The sequence below is a fragment of the Zootoca vivipara genome, chromosome 5, assembly GCF_963506605.1.
Source record: "Zootoca vivipara chromosome 5, rZooViv1.1, whole genome shotgun sequence".
Classification (NCBI taxonomy): Eukaryota; Metazoa; Chordata; class Lepidosauria; order Squamata; family Lacertidae; genus Zootoca; species Zootoca vivipara.
Window position 1 is genome coordinate 74,965,649 of NC_083280.1, and position 27,210 is coordinate 74,992,858.

Below are 27,210 nucleotides of genomic sequence, written 5' to 3' on the forward strand. Positions count from 1 at the left end.
TTTTGACACCCAGCTGAGGGTGTGTATATGTGTGTGTTAGAGTGCAGTTTAGTCCTCGGGGCATCTTTTGTCTTCAGAAAAAGAGGGATACAGTAGATGAGGAAGATTGCAAGAGCTCTATATGAAATGTGCTTTAGTAGTACAACACTCCTTATATTATAAAACTTCCATAAACACGGCTTATGGGAGACAATCTTACTTGGCTACGAGTGATCACCAAAGAAGAAGTTGTTTATAAAACTGGTGTTTATAAAGCATTTGTGACATTTGTATCCCATCATTTCTTCAGGGAGCTAAGTCTGATGTGTTTGCCACACAACCACCCTGTGCAATCAGTTAACATGATAGTAACCTGGTCAGGACACCCCTAGCGAGCTTCATAGCATTAGGTGGGCAAGCAGGAAACTTAGTCTTGAGACCATCACATGTTGCGTGGCTTTTTTGTTCACAATTTTGTTACCTCATTAACTCCAGAATCCACTGCATCGATCCTGTCTCCTCCCGGGCCTCGGATATAGTAGAGTGGGCAGAGGTTAACAGGGTTTATTCTTCCTCATCTGTCCTGTAGAAATGTAAGAAATAAATACTTCTGAAGTAACACGAAGGCCCTTTTTATAAAGACATCTCTCAAAAGCAAAGCCAGGGAGTTAGACTTCTCTTCATTCTCACCAACCAGTATTGTAATATAGGCACTAAAAGTCGTGTAACTTCCAGAAAGGATCTTGACGGCACATGGGGCACCCAGGGCCATGAGAGGAATTGGTTGCAGCCCATGTTGCCTTGGCAATAACGCAGCTGACCAGTCCTGCTCAGTCCCCTTCCTGCTCCTCAAGGAGCAGGCAGATTTCCTGACATGCCCCTCTTGTCCATTGTTGACAAAAGAATGGAGCTCTCATTGCTGCATTCTCCTGCTTCCTCCTACATACCCCAGGCATGTTAGAAATATTTTATAGCTTTGTATACAACATTTGACAGTTTGGATTCGAAGTATCCCGTATGAGAGTGGAAGGTACCTGTTTGCACTTTGAAGAGTCTTTGTGTGTCTGCTTTGGCCATTTTCCCTCTCTCTGATTGCAGTTCTCTTGCTACATCATATACCATTCCAGAGATTTATCTGAGTCTTCAGGGTAACTTACAACATGAGGAGGTGAAGACAAGAAAGCCTTGATGCATGCACAAAACACCAACTGCAATTCTTTGAGTTGAAGCCAATGTGCTGCTATGCCACACAGCAATTGTGAGGTCATCAGTGATTGTCTGACTGGAAGCCTGATTTAGTCCTATTAGAACAGTCTTCCTCAGCCTGCTACTGATGTTTTGGAACACAATTCCCATCATCCCTGACAGTTGGCCGTGCTGGCTTGGGTTGCTGAGAAGTATAGTCCGAAACACCTAGAGAGCAGCAGGTTGGAGAAGGCTGTATTTAGACACAGCAGGAAACTGGGAAAGCTGTGCAACCTCTTGACCTCTCTTGGGTGGGGTAAGTGGAGGCATATATAAATGCAGTTTGTAGAACTGGTGAAGGAAGGATACAGCCCAAAGCTCCAAAAATAGTGGCTGATAGGTTTCAGACAGCAGGAAGAAATGATACCTGCTCTCTCAGAGAACTTTCTCCTTTCCGATTTCTATGACGTTACACTGAAAAGGCGGAATTCTGAACCAAACTCTTGGTTTTTCCATGTGTGACCTGCTGAACAGTTTTCAAAATAAACTTTGTTATCTCTCTCTTCCCTCCATTTTCCCCATGTTATAGAACTGGCAAGAGAGCTGAATTTTTCTGTTGATGAAATTAATCAAATCCGGGTAGAAAACCCAAACTCTTTGATTGCTCAGAGCTTCATGTTGTTAAAGAAATGGGTTACCAGAGATGGGAAAAATGCTACAAGTAAGTTTAATAATTATTGTTTTAAGTATGTAAAAGTCCATATTTTGCTGAACTTCATACTTAGACTAGACCCATCACTTAATGACTGTAGCTTCAACCAGTACTGTATGTATGAATAAAATGCCACAGATCAAAGACTATAGATATAATTTTCAATTCATACATCTCAATTCAGCTGTGGGTCATCAAGTTTTGAGAAGTCAAGGAATAAGGAAGCTGCAGGCATGTGTGAACTGGATCTGTCTGGATAGGCTTAAATCAACACAATCTCACAGTTCTCACAGTGAGAACATATGAACAGATGAAACTGCCTTATATTGAGTCAGACTATTGATTCTTCTAGTCCAGCATTGCCAACTGTAACTGGCAGCAGCTCACCATAAGTCATTCTAGCCCTACGTAGAGATATCTGGGACCTTCTGTGTGCAAACCACGTGTTCCCCTACTGAGCCATAGCCCTTTCCCAAAGTAGTTCCATGCACATACAATGCAGTGAGGAGAATGCTGTCCACTGTTTTAGAGATTGTGATAAGGCATGACTATGGGAGATACTGCGTGGCAACAGAATTATTCCATTTTTCCAGTAGCATGCACTTATACACAGAGTATTGACGAGCTGATTTGTGCTTTATAGGCACTCTACAACACCAGTATTCACTATGGTAGATACATGAAGTGTGAAGGTGAGACACATGTCTCTAAACACTTGGGAACGTGCACTGGAAAGTAGAGACTGGTTGATTGAATCCACTGCATGCATAAAGATGCCCATGCTATACATGTTACTGTTGCGACCACTGGCCATACTCATAGACAGTTACAAATTTCAGTTATGAAATACTTTTCATCTATTTTGTTCTTCCTTCCACAGCTGATGCCTTAACCTCTATATTGACAAAAATCAATCGGATTGATATTGTAACTTTGTTGGAAGGACCAATATTTGATTATGGAAACATTTCAGGCACCAGAAGCTTTGCAGATGAAAATAATGTTTTCCATGATCCTGTTGATGGTAACCAAATCTGTTTCATTTTGACCAATATTTTTCCACACTGAAAGGTCTTTTCATCTAATAACATAAACTATGCAAGATGATACTATATTCTTTCAAATAAAATATATATTATTTATCTCAACTATTAAAAATCAGGGTATGTATCAATGAACACTTCAGAGTTGTTTGGCTCCATTAACTTAAGTTGAACTCAGTCTAAAATTACTGTGAAATCGTTCCCTTTGGTAAAATTACAACTGCTTATTGTTTCTTTACATTCTAAAATTGCCCTAATTGGATAATGAAATTCTGATACTCTAATCAATGCCCAGATTTATGCTGAGATTTAACTTCAATTTTTGTTCTTCAACTGTAAAGGCTTTTATTGCACAGATAGATACATAAATGAATCTGTACTACTGATCAGGTGCTAAAAACTAATTCTGACTTTGAAGATACATTAAGCTGCTTTCCAAATACTTCCTGTTTTGTTTTGTTTTGGTTTTTTTGTAAGCTACTGTATGTTACATAAACACTATGAAAGTCTCCTTTTTTCTTTTCTTTTATTCAAACACATGCTGTTTCTGCAAGGATTTTCTGGCTGTGTGCAGCGCTTATGAGCTTGATTCATCCCCAAGCAACATTCTTGGTCATTGAATCACCGCATTGCAGAAATTAAAATTCTGTGGACATTTTAAGAAGTTTTCTCTTGAAATGTTGCTTGTGCCTTTTAATCAGAGACAAGTATCTTTTCTACAAAGAGAATGTGCTTCTCTGTGTTGCTGTCTATCCTTCCTCTCCTCTGAACCTTCCTCAAGCTTCTTGTCCTCACCAAGACCAGACTACCTTTTAACTTTCTCTCAGTTGATTCAGTTGCGGAACATGGGAACATTGCTCTCCAGGCAGCACAATGTAATGCTGCAGTGCTCTCTCCCCCCATCCCAGCCTTTCATCAGCTCATCAACTTAATATTTACCTCCGAGAATATGGTTTACAGTTCACTGTCATTCATTTGTCTATGTTCAAGTCTAACTGCCAGAGCAGGGATGGTCAACCTCTGTATTCCTGGGGGCTGCTCCATTCACCAGCTGCTACTCTGGGCTTTGGGAGTACTTTTCACAGAAGCAAACAGACCTCATTATGGATGATCAGGCTTCATAGCAAAGCTAGCAGTAAGGGCTCTATAGGTATGGAGCATTCACATTCAGGTGGCAAAAGATCATTAATTGCTGGGTGGAGGAAGTAATGTCCTTCCGGAAAGATTCTGTCATGAGGCTGATTGGTAGCTTGCTTTTGCCTTTTCAGGATGTTCTTAATACTGGTATAACTACGGTATACACTAAATTCTACATGCAATATCCTTTGAACAATTGTTTGTACCACACATTTATTAAAATTGGGGAGGTACTTCAGGGCTGATCAGGCTCACGGGTCTCCAGTGGGCCATCCCTGTTCTAGATCATTATTGTTCTCTCTTTTTCGTTGCTTATGTTTTTCTTTTCTCTCTTTATTCAATCAGTGTTTCTGATTGTACCCATGTCACCAAGATCGCCTCAGTCTCCAAGATCACCAAGATCTCCTTATTCATCACAATCCTCTCATCTCTGTAGTTTTACTGTTCCTGAAATTTATATCTAGATCCTCCCTCCCTATAGTTTTTGTTTTAGATTTTGCCTCTACAGTCTCTGAGAATATGCTATACTTTTCTGTCCTCTTTAAGGTTCATTTCCATATTTCTAACAACTGCGTTTTCATGATGCAGTGATTAAAGTTGAAGTATCTACAAATGATATGTCACATTTGTAATGGTATAAAGCCAAGTAGTTTTATCTTTTGGAAACTGGATGATAAAAATGTACACCAATTTTTAAGAAAACCTGGCTGTCTTGCTTTATAACATAATTCATTACATTTAAACTTTATGGGTAAATCCAAATAAAAGCAGAAAAGTTATTTTGCCACAAAATACCACTCTTGATATAAAAAGACAGCAAGCAGCAATCCAGATTCAGTCCATTTGCTATTTCCAGTAATTTCAGTAGTATCATATTTCTTTTCTCACCAGTAATTGAAAAATTGCAACCATGTGTGCAGTAGGCCAATAATAGTAATAAGCTGTGCTGTATTAGCCATTTCATCAACTTATTATTTAAGGATGTTACATTCATTATTACATTCCTAATTAAAGTGTTGTTATCATTTCATACATTTTTCACATTTTACATAATTAATTGGCCATTCTGCATGTTTGATTATATGTCACTCCATACTTCATTGCAATCAGTCCAAATGTGCTGTCTTCCATAGGTTATCCCACCAACCAAGTGGAACTGGAAACTCCCACTGGGTTGCGCTTCGTGCCACCCACCCCTTCCCAGCAAGATGATTTCTTTAGCGATTTCTCTAGCATAGAGTCACCCCTTAGAACTCCCAGTAGACTGAGTGACGTGTTAGTAACTCCACAGGGAAACATAGATGATACAGCAGCAGAACCTCCAGTGGTGACTGAAGAAGACACATCACTGGAAGACGGCAAACACGATTTCTCAGTGCCTAGAGAAGGAGCATCTAAAGATGTAGGCCAGATCCAATTGGATGAAATGGACCTTAATGATTACCCACGCTATCTTGGTAGTTATGCCGAGGTACCAAAACAAAAGCTAAGCCAAGAGACTAGTCCGACTTTAGTGAGAACTGAGCAGCAGGAGAGAGAAAAGTCTGGTACTGATGAGATGACGGAAGAAAAGCTTAAATCTCTATTTGAAGACATTCACCTTGATGAAGTAGTTGAGTCTGAGGAGATGACAGAAGAAAAAGTCTTGTCTATTCTTAAGTATGTGCAGCAGGCAGAACAGGAACTGTCTTCAATTACAGGTTGGCAGAGTGAGGCCTCCAGTGTCAATGTAGAGCCACCAACACCAGGACGCAGAATAAGCGGCGAATTGCTGGATCGACTAGATGACAGGTATGAAAGTGTTCAACTAACCAAGTGTTCTCATTTTGAAAACACTTATGACTTTCCCACCCCCCAAACCCATGGTGGTTGTTTTCCTAGATGAAGTACCTAAGTATAATGTTTATATATATAAGCAGCAATCCAGATTATAAGGCACCAATATTCTCAAGGCAAATTTACAATATGGCATTTAAAACAGTAAAATTCCAACCACTGTTAAGATTGGGGGGGGGATGCACAATAAAATCAAGCTCTGAACAGAATGGGCAAAAGGAAACACATAAGCCTAGTTCCCAAAGGAACAGAAGAATATTTGACCACTTTTCCAATTTCAAAAAAAGTAAAATAAAAGTTGCACAGGCCTCCTGGAGAGAGGATGGGTATTCTGAAGTCCTAGAGCAGTGACCAAAAAACCTGACCCTGCTCTTTTTGCATTGGGTGCTAATGCAAAATACTTTTAGGAGGGTCTTGTTAGCTGATCTCAATACTCTGCTTACTGAAGTCCTTTTAGGAGGAATTGTAAGTGACTAAACCTGGGACGTTTTGCATGCCAAATTTATTGCAGAGCTATACTCCCCCACTGTACTTAATGGAAGGCTCTAGTCTGAATTGTGTGTTAAACACACACACAAACTTTATTCTGCTCTTTGTTTGAGAAACCAAAACAGCAGAGCTTCCTTTGCCTTCAGATTATCATCAAATTTTCTCTGAGCCATAGAAGCTCATTGGTAGATATTGAGGTTTTTTGTGAAGAAAATATTTAGCCATATATGCCACCCTGAACTCCTTGGAGGAGGAAGGGCAGGACAGAAGTACAACACATAAATTAACACTTGCCTATTTTCCAGTGCTTGATCATGTTTCCTTTGTCTCTTTGTAGCCCTGACCAGTGTAGAGATTCTATTACCTCATATTTCAAAGGAGAAGCAGGAAAATTGGAAACCAATGGAAGCTACTCAGAATCTACAACAGAAGCAAAGACTAAGCCTTTTGTTCAGGAGTCTGCAAAGAGCCTAGGAAAACACAGCGACAAGGAAACTGTGAAACCAAAAACGCAAAGTTCTCTCCGAACTGAGCAGCAAACCATCTCATTAACGTCGCATCAGAAATCTTTGCAAGAGGCAAGCAAGCCAGCAGTTGATACACCTAAAACCTCTGTGCCTGTCAGCATGAAAAAGACGAGCTGGAATACTTCTGATGACAGCAAGCTGAGACCAAAAGCCCAGGAAGAGGAAGGAGCAACATCGTCCGAACAAAAGGTATAAATGCCATCCGCCTTACTTTGTGTGAGAGTTCTCATTCTTAATTCAGCTAAAGCATTGTGAATATAGAATGAACTTCCCTCTGTGGTTCCCTTTTATATTTCTCCCTAAAAACTTCCCAGCTAGGGTCAACCATGCAGTGCTGAAACTTCAGTTTAGAGAGCAACAGAGTTTAGTGATCACCCCTCTCTTATGCAACCTCCATCCCTCTCATCAGCCACTTTAAAAGCCTTTCTTAAACCCAGGTTTAAGCTTTCATCGAAATGAAAGTAGAGAAGCAACTTTTTGTGGTGAGGGTGCAGGAAGAGAGAATGGGGGTGATTTTGAGCCTGCTCAAAAAACTGCAAAGGGTCCCTTCTGAGAATCTGGCATTTGCCCCCAAATGGGTTTAAACCCCCCCCCCCCAACTCTCAATAAATCTTTCTGAACCAAGGAATGTGTGTGCATCTTGCTCACTGTTGGCAGTGGAGTGCAGCATGCAGCTCCTGAAAGCTAGGTCAAAGAAGGGAGCTCTGTGATGGAGTCAAGTCTCTTGCTCAGCCCTAAACCTATTTTGGAGTCTGGTCAAGGGACCTCAGAGATCTAGTGCCCCATCAGGAGAACCCTCTAGACATGAGGCCAGCACCCCATGAGTCCTGCTGGCCACCCAGGTCCATAGACTTGGTATAAGAGAGGTCTCTGAGGAAGCCTACATAAAGGACTAGGGTTGTGGTGCCAAGCTCTCCAGGATCCTCTTGCCAGTCAGTTGAGACAGCCACGGGAGCATATGGAAGGCAAAAAAATTAAAACGCTCTTTACTCTCTACCCTCTGTCACAAGTTCCTTGTGGGCTTCTACTTAGAATCATAGAATTATTTCTGTTACTGTAATATTATTCAGTCTTTTTGCATTGCTTCTTCAAACCGTGGTTTGCAAATGAGGAGCCAGCCACAAGAGCCTTCCCATGCCCTTCCTCCTTCCCTGGAGCCCTAAACATTCCTAAACAAGATTCTCCACTTAACCAGAATTTGAAACCCTGGTCTTGAGGCCAACCCCTGATATACAATCAATGGTTTGCTGATGTAATATAAAAGCACACTTCAGATCAACAAGGGACGAGAGGGGGAAATGTGCACCAAAAGTGGGAAGGGAGTACATGTTCCCAAGCGTGTGCCTCCCTGTCAGTAAACTATGGTTGGCATGTAGCCTGCCTAGCATTTATGGCTATGCCAGGCTATACCTGTACAAAACTGTGGTGTATTCAAAATATTTTCAAGGCAGCTCTGCATGCAGAATGCCTACCTCACTTGTGGACATGGCAAAATGCTACTAACTGAATTATTACCTACCCTGAAAGCAAGATTGCAGACATTCCCCCTATGGTATTTTTCAGGATGAACTAATGTTGGGTATAATCATTTCCCCCCTCTATTCCTGCTCAGATTCATGTTTGTCTTTTAAATGAGCTGGTAAAATGTACTAAAAACTGCATTTATCAGGAGTATAGTGAGAGTGACAGTGACATTGAGATTCAGAGTGATTCAAGCTCAGATGAAGAACAGAGAATCACTACAAGGGTTTATCGGCGACGTTTGATTCTGAAGGTATCACATGACTGTAGTTCCCACTGGCATGGAGTTGGTCTTGGACTGCAGTACTAATAGTGTTCACATTATACTCCTTCTCTTGGTGTGGTATGTATTTCATAACTGATGGCTGCCCCTTGTATAATCTTAAAACCTGTGGTGGAAAACAACCAAATTACACGATGGGTATCCTTTTGTAATCCCACTGTGTGCAGCATGACTTTGTTGCTATAGGTACACTTTGACTAAATATACACAAATGCCGCTTAGTATAGTGAAATTTTAAACTGGATCAGCAGCAGTTTTGCAACTATAACCATTATAGATTGGCTAGTAACAACTGTGAAAGAGATTAATTCTGATTTTGAAGCTGAATGTTAAAAGATTTGGGACAGATAAAAGAAAGTACTTCACACAGCTATGGAACCCCCTCCTACAGGAGGTAGCGGTGGCCACCAAGTTAGATGGCTTTAAAAGAGGATTGAACAAATTCATACAGGACAAAGCTATTCATGGCTACTAGTCACGATGGGTATTCTCTGCCTCCATGGTCTGAGGTAGTATTGCTTCTGAATAACACTTGCTGGAAAACACAGGAAGAGCGCTCTTGTGCTCTGATCCCAGGTGCGGATTTCCTACAGGGATCTGGTTGTTACTATGAGAACAAGAAGTTGGGCTGTTGGCCTGTAGTCTAGCAGGCTCCTATGTTCTTGCAGTTTTTGTTTTTAATAGCATTCTTCTTAACAGTCTAAATCAGGGGTGGTTAGCCTTTTTCAACCCAAGGGTGGCATTCCCCATCGGCCAAGAAACACTCTGGGGGCTGTATGCCAGTGGCAGGTGTGACCCCACACTCTTGCACTTCCACAAACCACACACATGTACAAGATCCACAGCCCCCCTCCATGAGCTGGTCCATACAATCAGCTGTGGGGAAAAGGTTATCCCTACTCCCTCATCTGATGATCAATTGGCTGGTTTTAGCTGCTGTCTGTTATAGTTAAGTTATAGTTTTGTTTTGTTTTTTAAAAAACCTTTTATGTAATTTTTATTATTTTGAGCAGTCCTGGGCTCCCTTGTGGAAAAGGGCTAGGGAGTTATTTGCATTACTATCCATCTGATGGGCTGATACCTACTTTAATTACATAATATGTCTAGCTTAGGTTTATTCCCCCTTTTTGCCACCACTGGCAAAATTTCTGGGATCTTGGAGGGAGGCAGAAAAATATGCATGCCCCCCCCAACATCTTCCTCCTCTTCTCTTTGCTCCTCAGTAATTTATGTAATTCATTCACATTTTTGACTAACACATAAATATCTATCCAAAAGCAGACCCTGTAGAGTGTCTGTCTGCTCCACCAGGCACTTGGCAGTGATGCAGAGGGCTAGGCCAAAATCAAAGGCATTGCAGCACAGCACCCACCTGCCCTATAGAGTCCGAAAAGACAGGCAAACAGGCCTGGTGTCAGCAGCTGGGCCAGCACAGGCATGCCAGGTCACCGCAACATCTTTCTATTTTTAAAAAAGATGCTCATTTTATTCTGTTTACTGTAAAATAATCATTTTCTACAGCAAAATTGTGCTTATTCATAAATAAGCATTGTTGTGGGGGGGGTGAGGAATGTTAGTTGTGTGCTTCACAACTGAGCCAATACACATGGCCATCTGAAGAGGAAAGTGTAGGGTAAGGCCATGAAGCCTAGGGCCTGAGATTACCTAACTACACTACTGGTGGAGGCAGTTGCCTGGGAAAGCTCACACCTTGAGAAATTAGTTCATCTAAAAGGGAGGAAGGCACAACAAGAGTCAGTCAGAAAGACCTACAGTACATGTGTTTCAGGGCTCTTTCACTTTCTGCTTCTAAGAGCAGCTCCCTAGGATGCAGAAATTCAGCTTCTGAACATGTGGTCTGCTTCCTCGGGGCTGTTCCACTTCAGAATGCATGTGTTGGAGTGTTATCTCATGGTTGGTTGGTTGGTTTGTGTTGTTGTTGTTTTAAAAAAACTTCTCCGAATGTTTAAAGTTAGCATATCAGATAAAATGATTTTACCCTAAGCTGCTTTCCCAATTTTTTCTTCCAGCTTTTCTAACAGTTAAGATTCAGGCTTCCTTTTAAACACAAAGAGTAGTCAAGCATGATAACAACAACTGCAGTATTAAGTGATATAGTCCAAGACGCACTATTTCTGCATGCCAGAATTGACTTTTTTAACACACTAATTTGTTTGCTTCTGTAATTTATTACCTGGCCATCAATGACTGATCAGCATTTCTGGTATGACTTATTTTAAAAAAACCTATAAAGTAGTGTAAGGGAAGGACCATTCAAAATGTGAAGTTAAAAAGAATCACAGGGGTAGATGGAACCTTCTTTTTTGTCTGCTGGAATAGTCAGCAAGAAAGGAAAATCATTTGGGGGGGAATCCTCTGAGTGGAAGTAAACACCACGCTACTACAAATATTCTATCAGCGCAAGCATTTCAGCTTGCCAAACAGAACAAAACACCCCTACACATTGTTCTGGGGGTTCTCCTGACTCCCGCAAGCCAATTTTGTGGGGTGCTGGGGGAAGGGGTTAAAGCCCTGTTGCACAAGCAAAAGCGCCTGCACAGGGCTTCCACTGACTGGGTTTGTTAGGTAAATCTCACCCATTTGGGGGGGGGGTGTTCCTTCATAGCATGGCAAGGATCAAGATAGGTCTGTGCATGTACAAAGAGTACTTCCACTACAGGCAAAGTCTCCTTCCAATGACAGCCCATCACAGATGGCTTCTGTCTATGTTTAGGAATACTTTTAAAATGTGACACTACCATGTGGACATCAGTAGTTGCTGTTTCTGACAAGTAAAATCCAACATGGCATGATTTTATTGCTCAGAGTGATGTTGAATAGCCAATATTTGGGAATATGGGTGACTGGCTAATATTGTAACACATTCTTTAGGGTGAGGAGGCAAAAAACATTCCTGGTGAATCTGTTACAGAAGAACAGTTTACTGATGAAGAAGGCAACCTCGTCACCCGAAAAGTAAACCCACCTTGCATTTTCATTCTTTTCTCCCTTCTCCCTCTCCCTCTCTCCGTTGACTCTTTTTACATTAGCTTTGTCCTTTCAGATTCGGGTGGGAAAAGTATCGATTTTTGTTTTTCCCATATTGCTTCCCTACAGGTTACCCGGAAAGTGTTAAGGCGTGTTGTTATCCCACATGAGAAAAAACCTGGTGACATGGTAACCAGTGTGTGTATGCAGGAATAGCAAATAAGGGCTGTGTTGGTTCTCTAAACGCTAAAGACTGCTTGCAGTTTAACATTAAAGCAATGCAAAGCAAGAGTGCCTGTGCTTTTGACAAGCTGTGCATTTGAACTCAAAAAAGGCAAGGTCTCACAAATAGTGTGTTGTGTGCTGGCAGGGTTCTTCAGTTTTTCATTCAGTGCCTTCAGATTCTTGAGAGAAATGCATTTCATTTTGATATTCTAGTAGGAAACATTAGCATTAGGAGTGGTTTTTAATACAGCCATTTGAAATGGCAGAGTCTGAGCCTGAACACACTTTGCCATTCCCATCTCCTACCACCTCCTCCAGTTTCTTTTACTAGCTTGACAGAGGATGACACAGAGCAAACTGGAGGGGGGGGGGCTAACTTTGCAGTCTTTTGCTGTAAAAGAGCTTTCTGTGGCACAGGCTGGAATCCTGTAGAAACCTACCTGGGAGTAGTCCCCACCCTCCATTGGACATAGTAGGAGTGACTTCCCAGGAAATGTTATGCTAGGATTGCACTGCAGGTAGCTGAGAACCAGGGATGGGGAGGCTGTAGCCCTCTAGATGTTTCTGGACTATAGCTGCCCTCAATCCTGACCACTATCCACAATGCCCAATACTGATGGGAGTTGAAAGCTATCAGGGAGGTTTCTTATCCTTGACGTTTGGATTACAGACTAAAACAGTGCCAGATTTCTGGAGGGGGTTTTTTTTTTTACTTTTTAGCACTGAGCGATTCTTCTTTTTCTAAATTTCCCCCATTTAAGTCCAAATTGAAGTCAGCTTTTCTAATGATCTTTGAATTCCTTTTTTTAAAAAGGCCCTAAGGAAAATCTTGATTAATCACCTGTCTTTTAACCAATTAATGAATTACATTTAAGTAAGTTTGCACAATACCCAGACTTAAGCACGTGTCCTTTTTGAGAAGTTGAAAGAAGAAACCATGCTATTTAATAAACAAAAGGTATTGCTTATCCTAAAAAGGGAAGGTTGCTTTCTTTTTTAAAAAAGAAAGGCTAAAACCATTCTCAATTACAGCAACACTCCAGAAACAAAACAGCATAAAAAAATAAACAAGTGTGCCCTTAATTCACAGACTGCCCCCCATTAAAACTGGCCATCACAAGTTAATGACCTAACCTAACGGTTTACTTGGTTACCCTGTCAAAAGCACAACTTTCTTCTAACAAAATGGTTTGATGCTGCCGATCCTTTGCCAGTAGGGCTATATTCCATCTACAGGCAAAAGTTGGTTTGCCAATTTAAAAGGAAAACATGTGAGAAAAATGTATTTCTACATCAGGAGAATGGAATACGCAACCTTCAATGAATTTTTTTTTTTAAAGGGAGAATGACAGGCATTAATGATGAGGAACTGGGATTGTTTAACCATGGTTTTCCTTGTCCAATTGAGTATCAGGAACAACATTATGTACTTAGAAGGGAAAGTAGGCTGAGACCATCACTTGCATCTCACAATTTTCAGAAAAAGCAACACTTGTAAAAATTCTGGTTCTTCTGTATCAGGCCTATGCTTAAAAAAATTATTACCAATGAGCTTTCATTCCTTCAACAGTACTCTGCACCTTTGGTTATTGTCTTTCAGTGGCAAAAGGCAGATCTGCACTGTGTGTCAGCTTTAAGATTTTGTTGCAGATGTGTTTCGCTTTAGCATATACTTGTACTGTACTGACTTTCCTCTTCCCCCCTTTCATGACATTTTCTCTATTACTAATCTACATCAGTTGACGCTGAGCTGTTATGAACTCTCTTAAGAGCAGTGAGCTTTGTTTCCAAAGGATCTGCTAATTTGGGGTGCCCAGAAAGGTAAATCTGGGAATCCGGCTTTTCAAGAGGGGTGAAACATTCAAAATTCAAAACTGCATTAAATTTCCTGATAATCACTGAACTGTGGCAGTATCCCAGTCTAGCATACAATTCATAACATTGTAAGGCTATGTTTCCTGTACTCAGATGGTACTGAAAGCTTGTGTTTTTGCAGCTTATTAGATTGGCTACAGAGCTGTGGTTTGTGTGTCTCTGAAGTGCTCAGATTTAATAGCTTTTTACTTGTCCCATTCCAGCTGCATGAGACCTGCTAAAAATCAGTTTGATAGCAACCTCAGCATCTGATTTCTGAATGTATACCTTTCCATTAAAGCAGGGAGAAGGTTATAAGATGAAGACGAAGAAGGAAGTCCGGCATGTGGAGAAGACAACGTATTCATAACATACAAACAGCAAATGGTCAGTTTGCTACACAGACATTCTACTCTTAATACTCTGAGCAAAAATGGAGTCTTAGGAAGCAATAAAGAGGCACGCCAGCAACAATGGCATATGTTAAGAGAGTTTCAGATTCAATACAGACACAGACTGAGACAAAAATCTCTACTTAAAAGGCTGGCTGAAAAAGGAAAGTATTTGCTAGCCAACGGAAATACACTAGAGATGGTGCCTATCTTTTAAATTGTGGGAGTACCAAAAGAGTAGGTGCCACCACAGTAATGGTCTGATTCCTGTATTGTATGGAACAGATCTTTTGATGAGATGGTACCTGAAGGAGGCCCCCTCTTGCAGAGCATAGTGATCATTTATGAATATAAGGAGTGTGACGATCTTTCAGGTACCACAACTTTAATGTGATTACGCCAAGTTATCAAATGTTGCACCAGCACGCCCCTTCCTAAACAAAGACATGCTTAGGGTGGCCTGTGCAGGCCAACACCACAAAAACATACACTTAAGCCGCTATTGCAGATATGTCATTACTGCTTATGCCAAAGGAATCTTTAGGACTGAAATATTAGGTGCTTTTGAAAGGTAGATTTCTGATATTGGTAATGTGTTTTTTTTCCCCTTCTTCCCTCACCCCTCTCCCTTCTGTCTCAAGACTGTGTACGCTTTTACTGCCAGTATTCTAGAGAGAAACTCAAGGAAATGGGGAAAAAAATCAACAGGAATTTTCAAGTCACTGATAAAGCGTGTGTGTGTGTGTGTGTTTGCTGCTTCCACACATTAACCGCATGGATTTTATGCGAAGAACAAAAAAAATTTAATTTAGCATGAGCCAGTTCTACAAGAGCATGGAAATTCACTTTCATTCACAACATTGGAGAGTGTGCAATGGAGAACGATGCAGTGTATATACAAGATTCCCACACTGGAACAGCTTCATTGAAGCAATTTGATGTCATCTGAAAAAAGGAATTCCTGTAGGATGAGGGGATGTAACGACGCTGAAAAAATGGTTCAAACCACAGAAAGACACTAAAATTTACTAAAATCCACAACAGCTCGCCTTATTTTTCTTGGACCCAAACTGTCAGGGTAATAAAATACTCTTTCTTTTTTTCTCTTTTTTTAAGGAAAAAAAACTAACATCAATAGTTTCACTGTAAATAAATAACACTGTATAAATTCTAAGAAGAAGTAGAATAAATGTTGATAATTCTTAGCTCACAAACGGAATATTGCATTCATGTTGAACAGAAATCAGTGTCTCAAACGGCTACACCTGCAGGGGTATTCTGGGTGTATCTTCACAGATTCTTGTATATTTAGCGATTATAATGTTTGTATATGCAAAACGCTAGCTTGATTTTAAAAAAAATCTTTAAAATCTGCTGCAAATTTAATGATTCCTAAAAGGAGGAATTCTGTAGTTCTGTGAAAAAAAATTTTTTTCTTCAGAGTACTAATATTTTGATGCATGCGATTCACCTTATTTTGATGAAATCTTTTCCAGTTTTGCAAACACTAGGCCGCAATGTGACAAATAAAACTCTGGGGGGTGCAATCAACCAAGCACAGCTGCTAAGCCCCCCCCCCGCATTTAAATGGGGCTTGCAGTGGGCTCCAGCACAACCGCCACTGAAAATGAAGGCTGGTTACACAGCAGCAGTGCTTGGCGGAGTGTGCCCTTTACCTGTAAACACAAAGCCCTTCATCTAATATTTGTTGCTGTTGCCAACTTTTTCAATGGAAACGACCTGAAATTTAAAGAAACCATAACATATACAGTAGTTGCATTATAGGGAGGGGGGTGCTATCTGTTCTTGCTTTATACCAGGGGGAATATGCTTGCAGCTTTTAGAAGTGGGTTGGTGCTCTTGTCAGCACAAGTTTGGGATATTTAAATAAAAAAAAGAAATGAAGAGAAATTCTTAGCTAACAGACTGGCAGCACGCTGTAAAAATATTACTGTATTGTGTACTGGCTCTAAGATGTAGAATCTTTAAGTAAGCCAATCATCTGTAATCATTCTAGCAGTGTAATATTAGGTTGCTAAGGCTGCTGTGTTTTAAAGGGCATTTTTATTTGGGTTTTTGGTGAAATACTTAAATTTGTTAATTATCTTCATATGAAAACAGGTTTCATTGATAATAGCTCTAATTAAATATGTATGAAGAAAACACAAACACTGGATGATCTAGTTGATTATTTAAGCATAAAATAAATTGTGTTAAAACTCTTCACTTATATGTATATTGTGGTATTTATTCATACTCCTGTGGAAATGGTGGGAGTGGCGCATGTTGAAATGTGGTTACAAAGAGAGACTGTATGCCCAAGTTTTCCTGCTCACAAGCGGCATTGCCCTACCTTCTCTTCTCTGAGTCCCTCCCATCCCTTTGCCTTCCTGCCTCCTCTGCCTGCAGCATTATTTCACATCTTCCCTCGAACTCCTGCCACCTCTTCTCTTTCTCAAATAGTGGTACCTCTGGTTAAGAACTTAATTCATTCTGGAGGTCCGTTCTTAACCTGAAACTGTTCTTAAAACCTGAGGTACCACTTTAGCTAATGGGGCCTCCGGTTGCCACCGCGCCGTCGGAGCACAATTTCTGTTCTAATTCTGAAGCAAAGTGCTTAGCCCAAGGTACTATTTCTGGGTTACCTGCATCTGTAACCTGAAGCGCTTGTAACCCGAGGTACCACTGTATTGGCTTCTTCTCATTTTGTAAACCTCCAAGCTTCTCCTGATCCAGCTTCTGTCTCCTTCAGCTTTTCTTCTTCCACACCTTCTTTCCCAGACTGACTGCTTGCATTCTTCCTTGACTTCATCACCTTCCCTCTGTACACTGCTTGCTTCCATGTCATCCCTTTAACTCAAGGTCTCTCCCCTGCTTCCCATCTTTCATCCCTGTGCAGTTAATGCTATTGGCTACTGGTGTCAGGTTGGGCTGCTGATGTCATAGTGGCTCTCAAACACAACCTATCACCTTCCCCACTCAAGCCTTATGATGGAACCTGTCTCCTGCCTTCAGTAGCAAAGCAATGAAGAGAAGACATGGGCAAACTCCCTTGCAGAAAAGTGGAAGATTATTGTAGCAGATTGAAAATTATGCGTGGAAAACATCAACCATCAATTCTTTGCTGAGTGCATTTCACTAGATGCACTGGAAGAATAGGTATTTTGCCTTTCTCTCACGTGTGGAACACTTTCAGATACAAGCGGTGCTTCCTGTTTCTTGTACTATTGTCTAGTAAGAACCATTACTCTAGGTTATGCACCCGCCCGAGGTTGGATAGGCAAATAAATGTGCAAATAAAACATCCTCACGGGGCTTCTCCGAGTGCTTGGCTCACAGCTTCACCTTCCTCCACTCTGTCCATCATTGTCCTCCAATTCAGAAGGGAGTGTTGATCCCTTATGTCTTTTAATCAGTGTTCGGGTTCTTAGCTCATCCTTGGTGTAGTCCAGAACAGTCATTATGATGATATCCTCATATTATATTGATTTGGAACTTAAACTCCAGAAGAATAAAAATAAATGCTGCACAACTTTGGGCTTCCAGTGAGCAACTTGTAGCTTGCAATCAACACAGATAAGAGTCCGAAAATATAAGGCAAATATAATCAATGCTCATTTAGTATGACTGAGCCATTTGCAACTTTTCAGTGACGAAAGGACTATTTTCCACAGCACGTAAGTGTGTAGTACCACCACTGGACTGTGATCATAAATACTTAAATTCTATTAACATAGTAGCATACTGTTATCTCTCTTTAAAAGTATTGTTGATTACTCTGGATTAATTCTACTCATGAATATTCATCACTTGTTCTCTAGATTTAATTAGTACATGAGGACTTTAATAACTGCATGTGTGAACTATCTCTGTTGAAAAGTATTATTTCTGAGCAGAACTACACTAATTATCACTTAGTTATTTACACAATATAACGCATTTGTTTCATCTCCCCACATACGAAAAATTGTCCATTTATTTTTGTAGGTAACTTGGGTGGCAATAGTGTACTAGTCTGGAACTAGTCAAGACAGCAGCCATGTAGCAAAATCCTGTCTCCCCCAGAGAGTTTATGGCTGTGTACACATTACCAGCTTAATTAGATCAAATATGGTTTGTGGGAAAATGCATCAAAACACAGTATTTCATAGGAAATGACAGGATAGATATAGATTGTAGCTAATGTTGTGTGTAAGGTAAAGGTAAAGGTACCCTTGACCATAAGGACCAGTCGCGAACGACTCGGGTTGCGGCGCTCATCTCACTCTATAGGCCGAAGGAGCCGGCGTTTGTCCACAGACAGCTTCCGGGTCATGTGGCCAGCATGACTAAGCTGCTTCTGGTGAACCAGAGCAGCGCACGGAAACGCCCTTTACCTACCTGCCTATTTATCTACTTGCACTTTGACGTGCATTCAAACTGCTAGGTGGGCAGGAGCTAGAACTGAGCAATGGGAGCTCACCCTGTCGCAGGGATTCGAACCACCGACCTTCTGATCGGCAAGCCCTAGGCTCTGTGGTTTAGACCACAGCGCCACCCACTTCCCAATGTTGTGTGTACACCTTCCCAAACTAGCAATGGGAGTGCATTGGATGCAGTGCTTTTCTTCTAGAAAAAAAGGTGCTGGTACTATGTACCCTTGAGAACTCCCAGAAAAAAGCACTGACTGGATGCAGAGTAAACAAAGAGTGTGTACACAGCATAATACGACAAAGCATACAATGTAACATCAGTGCACTACAAGGCATCATAAAGGGCAGCCCAAATGGAATGTGGTGGAGATCACCACAGCACCCAGAAATTGTGGCATGGGTTTCACAGTAGCAGACATTACCAGGGCACAGAGGACAAGGAAATGTCAGGATGCTATTTTTGGTGGCAGCTAGACATCTCCAAACATAACTAGTTCCAGTCCTGGTCCCTATAGCAAAGAGGGTAATATAGATGCAATGAGTCACAGGTTGGTGGTGGTTGGTTTTTTAATCTGTATAATAATGCTAATTGGTCATATTTTCTTCAATGTTTCCCCATGTCTGGAGTTCTTTTGTAAGGTGTGTATTTTGTTACAAAAACCAAAAAAAGAACAATCATGAATGCAACGTGATGGCCGTTGGCAACAAAAACACTTGGAAAACTGTAAGAAAATTATCCCCAAACATCTTGGTGCTACAATTGAAAGGTAAATTGCAGTGACTTAAAATTACTCCAGCAGTCTCCAAATCTACACTGTACATCTGTAAAGACTGACTGAAGATGCTTTCCTAACAAGTGCTGTGAACACAGTGTTCTGAGCATTCATGTGGAAATACTTTTATAAAGGCAATCTCTAACACTAAAATTAATATACCTATGTCCCCACCAGGATTTATTTATTTTTGCTGGGGGGCATGGAAATTATTATGTTCTATATGTTGCAGCTGTATCTTAGAATCAAAAAGCACCTCAGTCCAGCTTACACTTCAAATGCAAGAAATGCCCACTTACTAGCTCTCTCCAAACCTGCTTTACATGTGGCCAGCACACATGGTTTGCAACTTTCCCTTTTAACAAGTGAAATAACCTGTTACATATTGCCAGAGCCATCCAGGTATACAACACAAACACTAGAATCAAACGATTCAAACCATTCCACAAACTCTCTGCTCAGGGATATAAACTTTCCTGATACTGTGCCAATGTACATCAGCATTCATTATAACAAACTAAAATATTACTACAGTCCTCCTGTCCCACTCCTGGGACACAGTCAATAATGCTTGAGAAGGTTCAGGCTTCAGCAGACCTGCCTACGTGCCTTTTATGCTACAATCAACCAGCATGCCTGGCCAGATAAAGAACAAGCAACAGCAATGGAGGTTATTCAAGGCCTACAGCACATCCCAGTCTTTTCAACGGCAGTGCTAGGATCCTCACAGGTATTACAATCAGCGCACACAGCCAGAGCAGCAACATCTAAGCTTACCCCTCCAGCAATGAAGAGTTACATACCTTGCTTTTCTGTGACACAACAAGGGGAGAAGGCAGGAGTCCTGCTGATTGTTGGTGTTGCTTCAGGTTCTCTGTAAAAGATATTGGAATCTATATGACTATGACAGTACAATGAGTGGCAGAATTTTGCTCCAAGTGAAAAAGAAATCTATCATGTCTATGGGAACCTTCATGTATTTCTTTTTTGAAAGCAAGTTTCTATCGCTCCTTGCTGTGCAGGGGATTCCCACCTTTTGGTGAGAGGGTTATTGTGCTTTAAACAGCTACGGTACATGGCAGGCAGAAATTCAACAGGTGAATGGTTTCTCATGTCTGCAACTTTATGTTAAGAAGCATATCCTACTGGATTTCTGCCTATTGTGTAACAGTTGAAAATACAGGCACATTGCAAAAAAGAAAAAGGGACTTCATAATAAAGAGAAAATATTTTTAAAAGGTGAAAAATCAATTGCTCAGAAAGCAAGATGTTTTAATCAATTACATAGCTAGTGGCCTAGAAGTAGAACTCCACTCTTCAAAAGACTCTTGTCCCTTTAAAGGAGGGAAAAAGTAACTGCAGAAAATACTAGATTTCAGGTCTCAAGCTGTTACTTCCTCTCCTCTCCCCAAAACATATTCCCTTTTTAAATGCATTATTTAAATACTAGCTTTACCTAGCACAGTGCAAGTATCTTCTTGTAAGGCACTCAACAGCACAATCCTAAGCATGCTTACTCAGAAGCAGTGCTTTTTTTCTGGGGGGATGCATACCCCTAAACATTTTGTGAATCTAAGTTTGGCCTCACTGAGGGGCAGTATTTCAATATGAGTAGGAAAATGAGAGTCTGACGACCCCTAAACATTTTTTTAGAAAAAAGCAGTGCTCAGAAGTAAGCCCTATTGAGTTCAGCGGGGCTGACTCCTAGGACAATAGGTATAGCATTGCAGCCCACATCTTGTTCTCAAGTTCCACTGCATGACAAAATGCAGGCTATGGTTTCCATCTCTCAGGTAACAGGCCACAATTTCCTCCAAACCACTTAAGAGCATAGCCTCCAAATGCTGCTGACATTTTTATTTCCATTTTTCTGCCTCCTTTAAAGTCCGTTCATTGGGAAGCAAGCTTATTGATGCAGCATGTATTTTTCCTGAGTCATTTGAATACTGAAAATTGAAAATGCAAGCATTTACAAGGAAAATGGGGCCTGCTGTCTGCTTTCCCAAAACCATAATGCCATCTGTAGTGTACTCCTTACAGCTATTTAATTGCAAGTCAGAGGGGAAAGGGGGGGGGTCTTTCAGTGATTGGAGAAGAGACTCTTAAGGAGAAAAAGGCATTTAAAAAGCTTCTTAAATGAGTCTATAATGCAAATGTAAAACCTACTGTAGCTGCAATATACATTTCAAGTTTTCTTCTTCATTATCTCCTGCTGTATCAAAATTCACATGTGGCAAGGACAGAGGCTCTAAACTGATAATAGCTGCATGTGTGAAAATCCTCATAAGTTACGAGTGCCCTCCAGATGTAACATACTGCCCTCCAGATGTTTAACTACCATTATTCTTCACAATTGGCCATGCTGATTGAGGCTTATGGAAGCTGACTGAGAACACTCAGTACATTTAAAACATGTTCCCCACCACCCCAAAGAATCCTGGGAACTGCAGGTTGTTACAGTGCTGAGGACTGTAGTTCTATGAGCAGTAAACTACAGTTCCCAGGATTCTTTTGGGCAGGGGATGTGCTTGAAATGTATGAAGAAGACAAGGAGGAGGAGGAGGAGGAGTTTGGATTTGATATCCCACTTTATCACTACCCGAAGGAGTCTCAAAAGGGCTAACAATCTCCTTTCCCTTCCTCCCCCACAACAAACACTCTGTGAGGTGAGTGAGGCTGAGAGACTTCAGAGAAGTGTGACTAGCCCAAGGTCACCCAACAACTGCATGTGGAGGAGCGGAGACGCGAACCCGGTTCACCAGATTACAAGTCCACCACTCTTAACCACTACACCATGCTGGTGTAGGCAGTCAAGATTCTTCACAATCATTAAACGAACACCAATATTCAATGCCTCACAGTGCAATCCTGTGTCTACTCAGTAGCAAGTACTGCGGAAGGCCTCACTCCCAGGTAAGGGTGGGTAAGACTGCAGCCTCAGTCAGTATACAACACCAGCTCAAGGAGATCTCCTTGCCACTGCCCCAGAAATATTACAAGGTTTGTCTGCTTATGAATCAAAATGCCAAAGTTAAGGGGGTGGGAGGCCTGATCTTATGCTTGGTTCCTTGGAAACTAGTCCTGTTATGTTCAATGAGGCTTACCTGAGCATAAGTGTGCACAGGAAGTCTAATTTCCTATCCTTAGGAGGATGAAGTAGGGCAACTACATGACAGAATATGCCATTAGAGAACTATTAAATGAGGATTAAATGAGAAGACCACTGTGGAGCAGGACAAACAAATAACTATTATGGTAAGAGATAATTAAATCCCTCATACTCCACCATTACAAGAATTACTACTTTTGCTAAAAACCAGAGCAGCTGCATAAATAACTGAATAACTACCAATTACATGGGCTTTGTGAACAGGTGACTTGGGAAGCACAATGAACCAGCTTGCAGAGACCAAATTCTCATTTTGAGAAAGCAGGCAGTGTGGGACATTTTAGGGAGCCTAGAAGTAACATTGCCATTTTAAGGCTGACACAAAGTAAAGTCATCCAAGTGCTCCTTCACACAACAGTTTTTGTCACATTGCTCCCTCTCACAATATGCCAGAGAATATAAGATTAGTTATCTGTACCTTTTCAGCTTAAACATTATGCAGCTGTTTAACACTTTCCTAAGATGCCTCACAGTGATAAAATTTGACAAGCAAACAACAGCAACATCTTACAAAAACTATCACACTATACCATCACACTGATTGTGACCTCATGCTGATGCTGGCCACTGAAAGAAGAGAAAAACTGGCCAACATGCCCTCTCACAATTGGGTCACCACTTTGATGAGAAATGTGTGTTTTGTACCCTTAAGTGTTTCTTTTTGTCTTAATTTGCCCTTTCCTCAAATTCAAGTGATACCTCTAATCAGGCAGGTAACATCACCATATGCCAAAATGTCTTAGGACGTGGGATGACAATCCTACAATTTCAGCTGTGTATGTCTGTGCTAGGTCCATCTGAAGCTCACCTGTGATTTCTTTTTTAAATGGGAGACACTCTTGTTAGCCATTTGGGGATAAGGAAACATCAAAAGCCAGTTTGAGAATTCCCATGGAGAAGAATGGAAAATAAAAACTAAAGCACTGACTCCTGCACATGCCTAATAATAGATTTTATCCCACTAATAGGGTGTACAGAGATACTTGTCACCAAAGCACAAAATATTTTACCCATGTATGGCTGTTCTTACATACAGGAAACTGCATGGAGCACCAACTGCATCACAAGTTATTTTATCAACATGGTGGGAGGACACACCCTTCTTTCCCTCAATGGAAACAGGATCTTTTGCTCAAGCAACCATCTCAAGTGGTATGTGATGATAAAAAAAACAAAAAACAAAAGTTCATTTGAACAGAAAGTTGGATCCTCTTCCTGCCTTTGAAATAACAGCAAAGAGCACAGGGCACAACAAGCACTCCTTCCATTTGAATATGGGGAGGGAAATTGCTTAGACACTTCCCAAGACTGCTCCTACAGTGGACGCTCGGGTTGCGAACCTGATCTGTGCGGAAGGCATGTTCGCAACCCGCAGTGTTCACAACCCGCAGCGCCACATCTGCGCACGCGCGGGTTGTGATTCTTCTTCTGCGCATGCGCCGAAACCCGGAAGTAACCTGTTTCAGGACTTCCGGGTTTGGCATGGTGCACAACCTGAAAACATGCAACCTGAAGCGGCTGTAACCCGAGGTATGACTGTATATGTGAAATGTACAGTGGGCTGCTTGTGTATACTATTCCAGCACCTGACATTTCCTATTTCTATAACGGTAACTATTCATGTCCTTAAGAAGGAGCAGAAACGAGTCTCTTCAACAGTCAGCACCCTACTCCCAGGAGAGAACACCCAACTGGCTCGCATAAGTCTACCTTCATGTTTCCCCAGGCTTCTTTGGAAGGGCAGGATACAAATTTAATAACTAGAATGTTACATTAATGGCATGATCAGCAATCACAATTGTGTGTATGTATTTATGTTGAATACCAGCCCAAGTGTTGGGGTGGAATTTTCATAAATACTACAGTAAGTGGGGAAGGGAGTTTTATAAAAAGCTCAGTAGAGCAGGAAGGAGATTTAATCTCAGGGTCATGCATTCAAGTCCCACATTGAGTAATGACGCTCCCCACATCAAATGGGGGGGGGAGACTTTTGCATGATCACGTGCAGCCTCCTGGACCCCAGTGTGGCTCCCGGTAGTTGGGGCTGGCTTCATCCTTCCCAGGCTGGAATCCTGGGGTCTCCGCCTACCTCAGTCATCCGCCCAATCTCACCTGGGGGAGGCGTTGCCAGGGGATTAGCCAGGTAAGGGGCGGGCTCTCTGCTTGAACATATGTTCCCCAGAGCTAGCCCAATCCCCACACATTCTGGATAACCCTGAAGTCACCCAGATCCCTGGCTGGGGACTGGGAAGGATAAAAGCCCAATGCCTGAGCCAAGGTCTCCCTACATCTGAACCTTAATAAAGTTGTGGCCAATTTTAATCCCATAGCACATTGTCTTGAGTCATTATTCCGCTCGGGGGTCACTTGGGGCTGGGGGGACTCCGCCTGTCTATGCAAAAGATTCCTGCATTGCAGGAGGTTGGACTAGATAACCCTTGTGGTACCTTTCAACTCTACAATTCTATGATATTCTTCCCTATTCATGATTTCTATAAAAATTGTCCCATTTGCTGCATGTAGCAATTAGCATTAGGCGAAAGTTCTCATTGGTGCCAATTTTAACTTTTTTTTTCCCTACTGCAAATTGCCATCTCCACAGCTGAAATTTAACTTTTTAAAAACCACGTTTGCTAAAAATGCCATTTAGTGGCACATGAAGTTAGCCCCTTAATAACAGAGTAACGGAAACGAAGCCAACATGATGCTGCAGCAGACACATAGGGCTGCTACAGAAAACAGCAGCCCCATGCCTCTTGCTCATCTTTCTCAAGTAACACTAAGGTCTCTCAACATTCAACAATAATTCATCACTGTTGAGTTTCTCTACCCCTCCTGCTCCACTTCACTCGCTGCCACCTGCAGGTTTAGAGAAACTTGCATCACTATTATGTCATATGACACATACAGCATCCCCTTAGATCAGGGGCCAACCTTTCTAGGTCCATGGATAAATTGAGATCCAAAAGAATTAAACTGAGCCTTGAAAAGCACATAGAGCTGAAAAAGGAACTTCCTCCTTCAGCTCTGTACATTTCAAGGGATAAAAACAACACCCTTGCCACCTTACAACTGAGGGAGCAGTGAGTGGGGGTTGGCTCAGAGGTTTCAAGGGCACCAGGAGAAGACTGCAAATATGCCACTAACCCTGTGTGCAGCAACCAAAAGATAGATAAATACTAGTATAAAAAACAAAAGCCATTGCTCAAGGAGCTTAGCGCTGAACTACTGTAAGTGGAAGGAATGCTGCAATATCTGAGCTTCCACACTGGCTCTTTCATATTACCCACTACCACACCTACTCTGCAGAACCTTGTTCTCCCTTACATCTAGAAAGGATTGAGATGTTATCAAGTCATAGCATTACAAAACAAATTGAACTTAAGACAAAACAAGTCCACAATGCTGCATAGATTTGGTGAATCTCTATTTGGGTCTGGTTACAAGAAAGAAGGCAGGCCTCCACAGTCACTTACGGACTCATTGTTAAAACCGTGTTTATGGAAGACAATCTTACTCGGTTAGGAGTGATCGCCAAAGAAGAATAAGCCTTTTAAATGAGCAAATGTAGGCATGCCTAATTCTGCAAAGGCTTGCATTCTATGCTGGATTTGTTTTTTCAAAACCCAAAATGGGGGAGCCTAATCTGGAATTGGGATCTTGAAGAAAAGAAGGCATGAATTTCAGGGTATTATGAGACCCCTTTTTAGATGTTTCTTTCGTAGCCGAATCCTGTCATAAAACTCAAGCATGGCCGTAGGATAGCAGTGGGCTCTTAGGCGAACCTTACTCAGAAGTTTCACTGTGTTCAATGGGGCCATGTGCACATTTATGTGGGGAAAACCAGAGAACTCATTGAAACATGCCTCCACTGTAAACATGAGCAGGGACTGTGTTGTAGAGAAGGCAGAGCTGAAAGGAAGTTTTGCTTAAGAGTGTATCCCATCAGATGTCAATGCAACAAACTACTGGCTTTTAGACCTCTGTGGACAACCTTTTATAGTAGGGAAGTTTTTAATGTCTGATGTCTTACTGTGTTTTAATTTGTTGGAAGCCACCCAGAATGGCTGGGGTAACCCAGTCAGAAGCGTGGCATATAAATTAGTAGTAGTAGTAGTAGTAGTACACATTGCATTCATTTTTCGATAGCAGCCTGCAAGTATCACACGGGACCCCACCCATTTCCACAGCTTACTCTTGACAAAGCAGGCTCTTGCGTGCCAAAAGCTCCCTCTGAAATAAAACTTGGGTATGTTGCCATGGGCTTTCTGCTTTAGTCGTGAGGTAACTTTACAACCCATAGGCCACGCAACCCGTGGCAGGGCAGTTACCCCGAAGTACCTGCTTGTGCACAAGGCCTTAGAGCGCCTAGCAAGGCAACGGTGCGCACCTTCCCCTCAGAAGCAAGTCCAACCGGGGGTGGGCGACTTACTTTCTTATAAATTTAACTCGGGCTGCAAGTTCTGGTGGGCCTGAAGGCCGTGCCGCCCGAAGTTCACCTGAGGCGGCGGCGGCGCTGCTGCTTTACCTAGAGACTATTGACGGCGCCTTTCTTTTTTTGGCGTTGCAGATTACGGTTCCGCCCAGGGAGGCGGCGTTGTCTCCGCCCAGACAGCCATGGAAATTGGCTGTATCCGTTGCAGTATCCCTAAGCCGCGGCCGGCGTCGCTGTGGGCCCGCCGGGG

At 41.7% G+C, this 27,210-nt stretch overlaps 1 protein-coding gene and 1 long non-coding RNA gene across 13 annotated transcripts in view; one reads left to right on the forward strand and one right to left on the reverse strand.

Moving 5' to 3' along the window:
• Positions 1 to 16,049, forward strand: part of ANK3 (ankyrin 3) — a 209,477-nt gene extending 193,428 nt beyond the window's left edge. For 7 of the 12 annotated variants that reach the window (XM_060274954.1, XM_060274956.1, XM_060274959.1 and 4 more), the window contains 8 exons: positions 1,754 to 1,885; positions 2,757 to 2,900; positions 5,190 to 5,847; positions 6,719 to 7,097; positions 8,521 to 8,682; positions 11,605 to 11,898; positions 14,081 to 14,166; positions 14,813 to 16,049. In XM_060274954.1, the coding sequence (XP_060130937.1) occupies positions 1,754 to 1,885; positions 2,757 to 2,900; positions 5,190 to 5,847; positions 6,719 to 7,097; positions 8,521 to 8,682; positions 11,605 to 11,898; positions 14,081 to 14,149 (1,838 nt within the window). In that variant the 3' untranslated portion in view covers positions 14,150 to 14,166; positions 14,813 to 16,049. The remainder of the gene's footprint in view (positions 1 to 1,753; positions 1,886 to 2,756; positions 2,901 to 5,189; positions 5,848 to 6,718; positions 7,098 to 8,520; positions 8,683 to 11,604; positions 11,899 to 14,080; positions 14,167 to 14,812) is intronic. The other 5 variants (XM_035138096.2, XM_035138097.2, XM_035138098.2 and 2 more) reach the window with 3 other exon arrangements.
• On the reverse strand, positions 97 to 27,127 carry LOC132592171 (uncharacterized). The gene is made up of 3 exons (XR_009557632.1): positions 27,054 to 27,127; positions 20,160 to 20,230; positions 97 to 562 (listed from the first exon to the last, which is right to left on the reverse strand). It is a non-coding gene; the product is annotated as an uncharacterized LOC132592171 (long non-coding RNA).
• Positions 27,128 to 27,210: the final 83 nt, after the last annotated feature.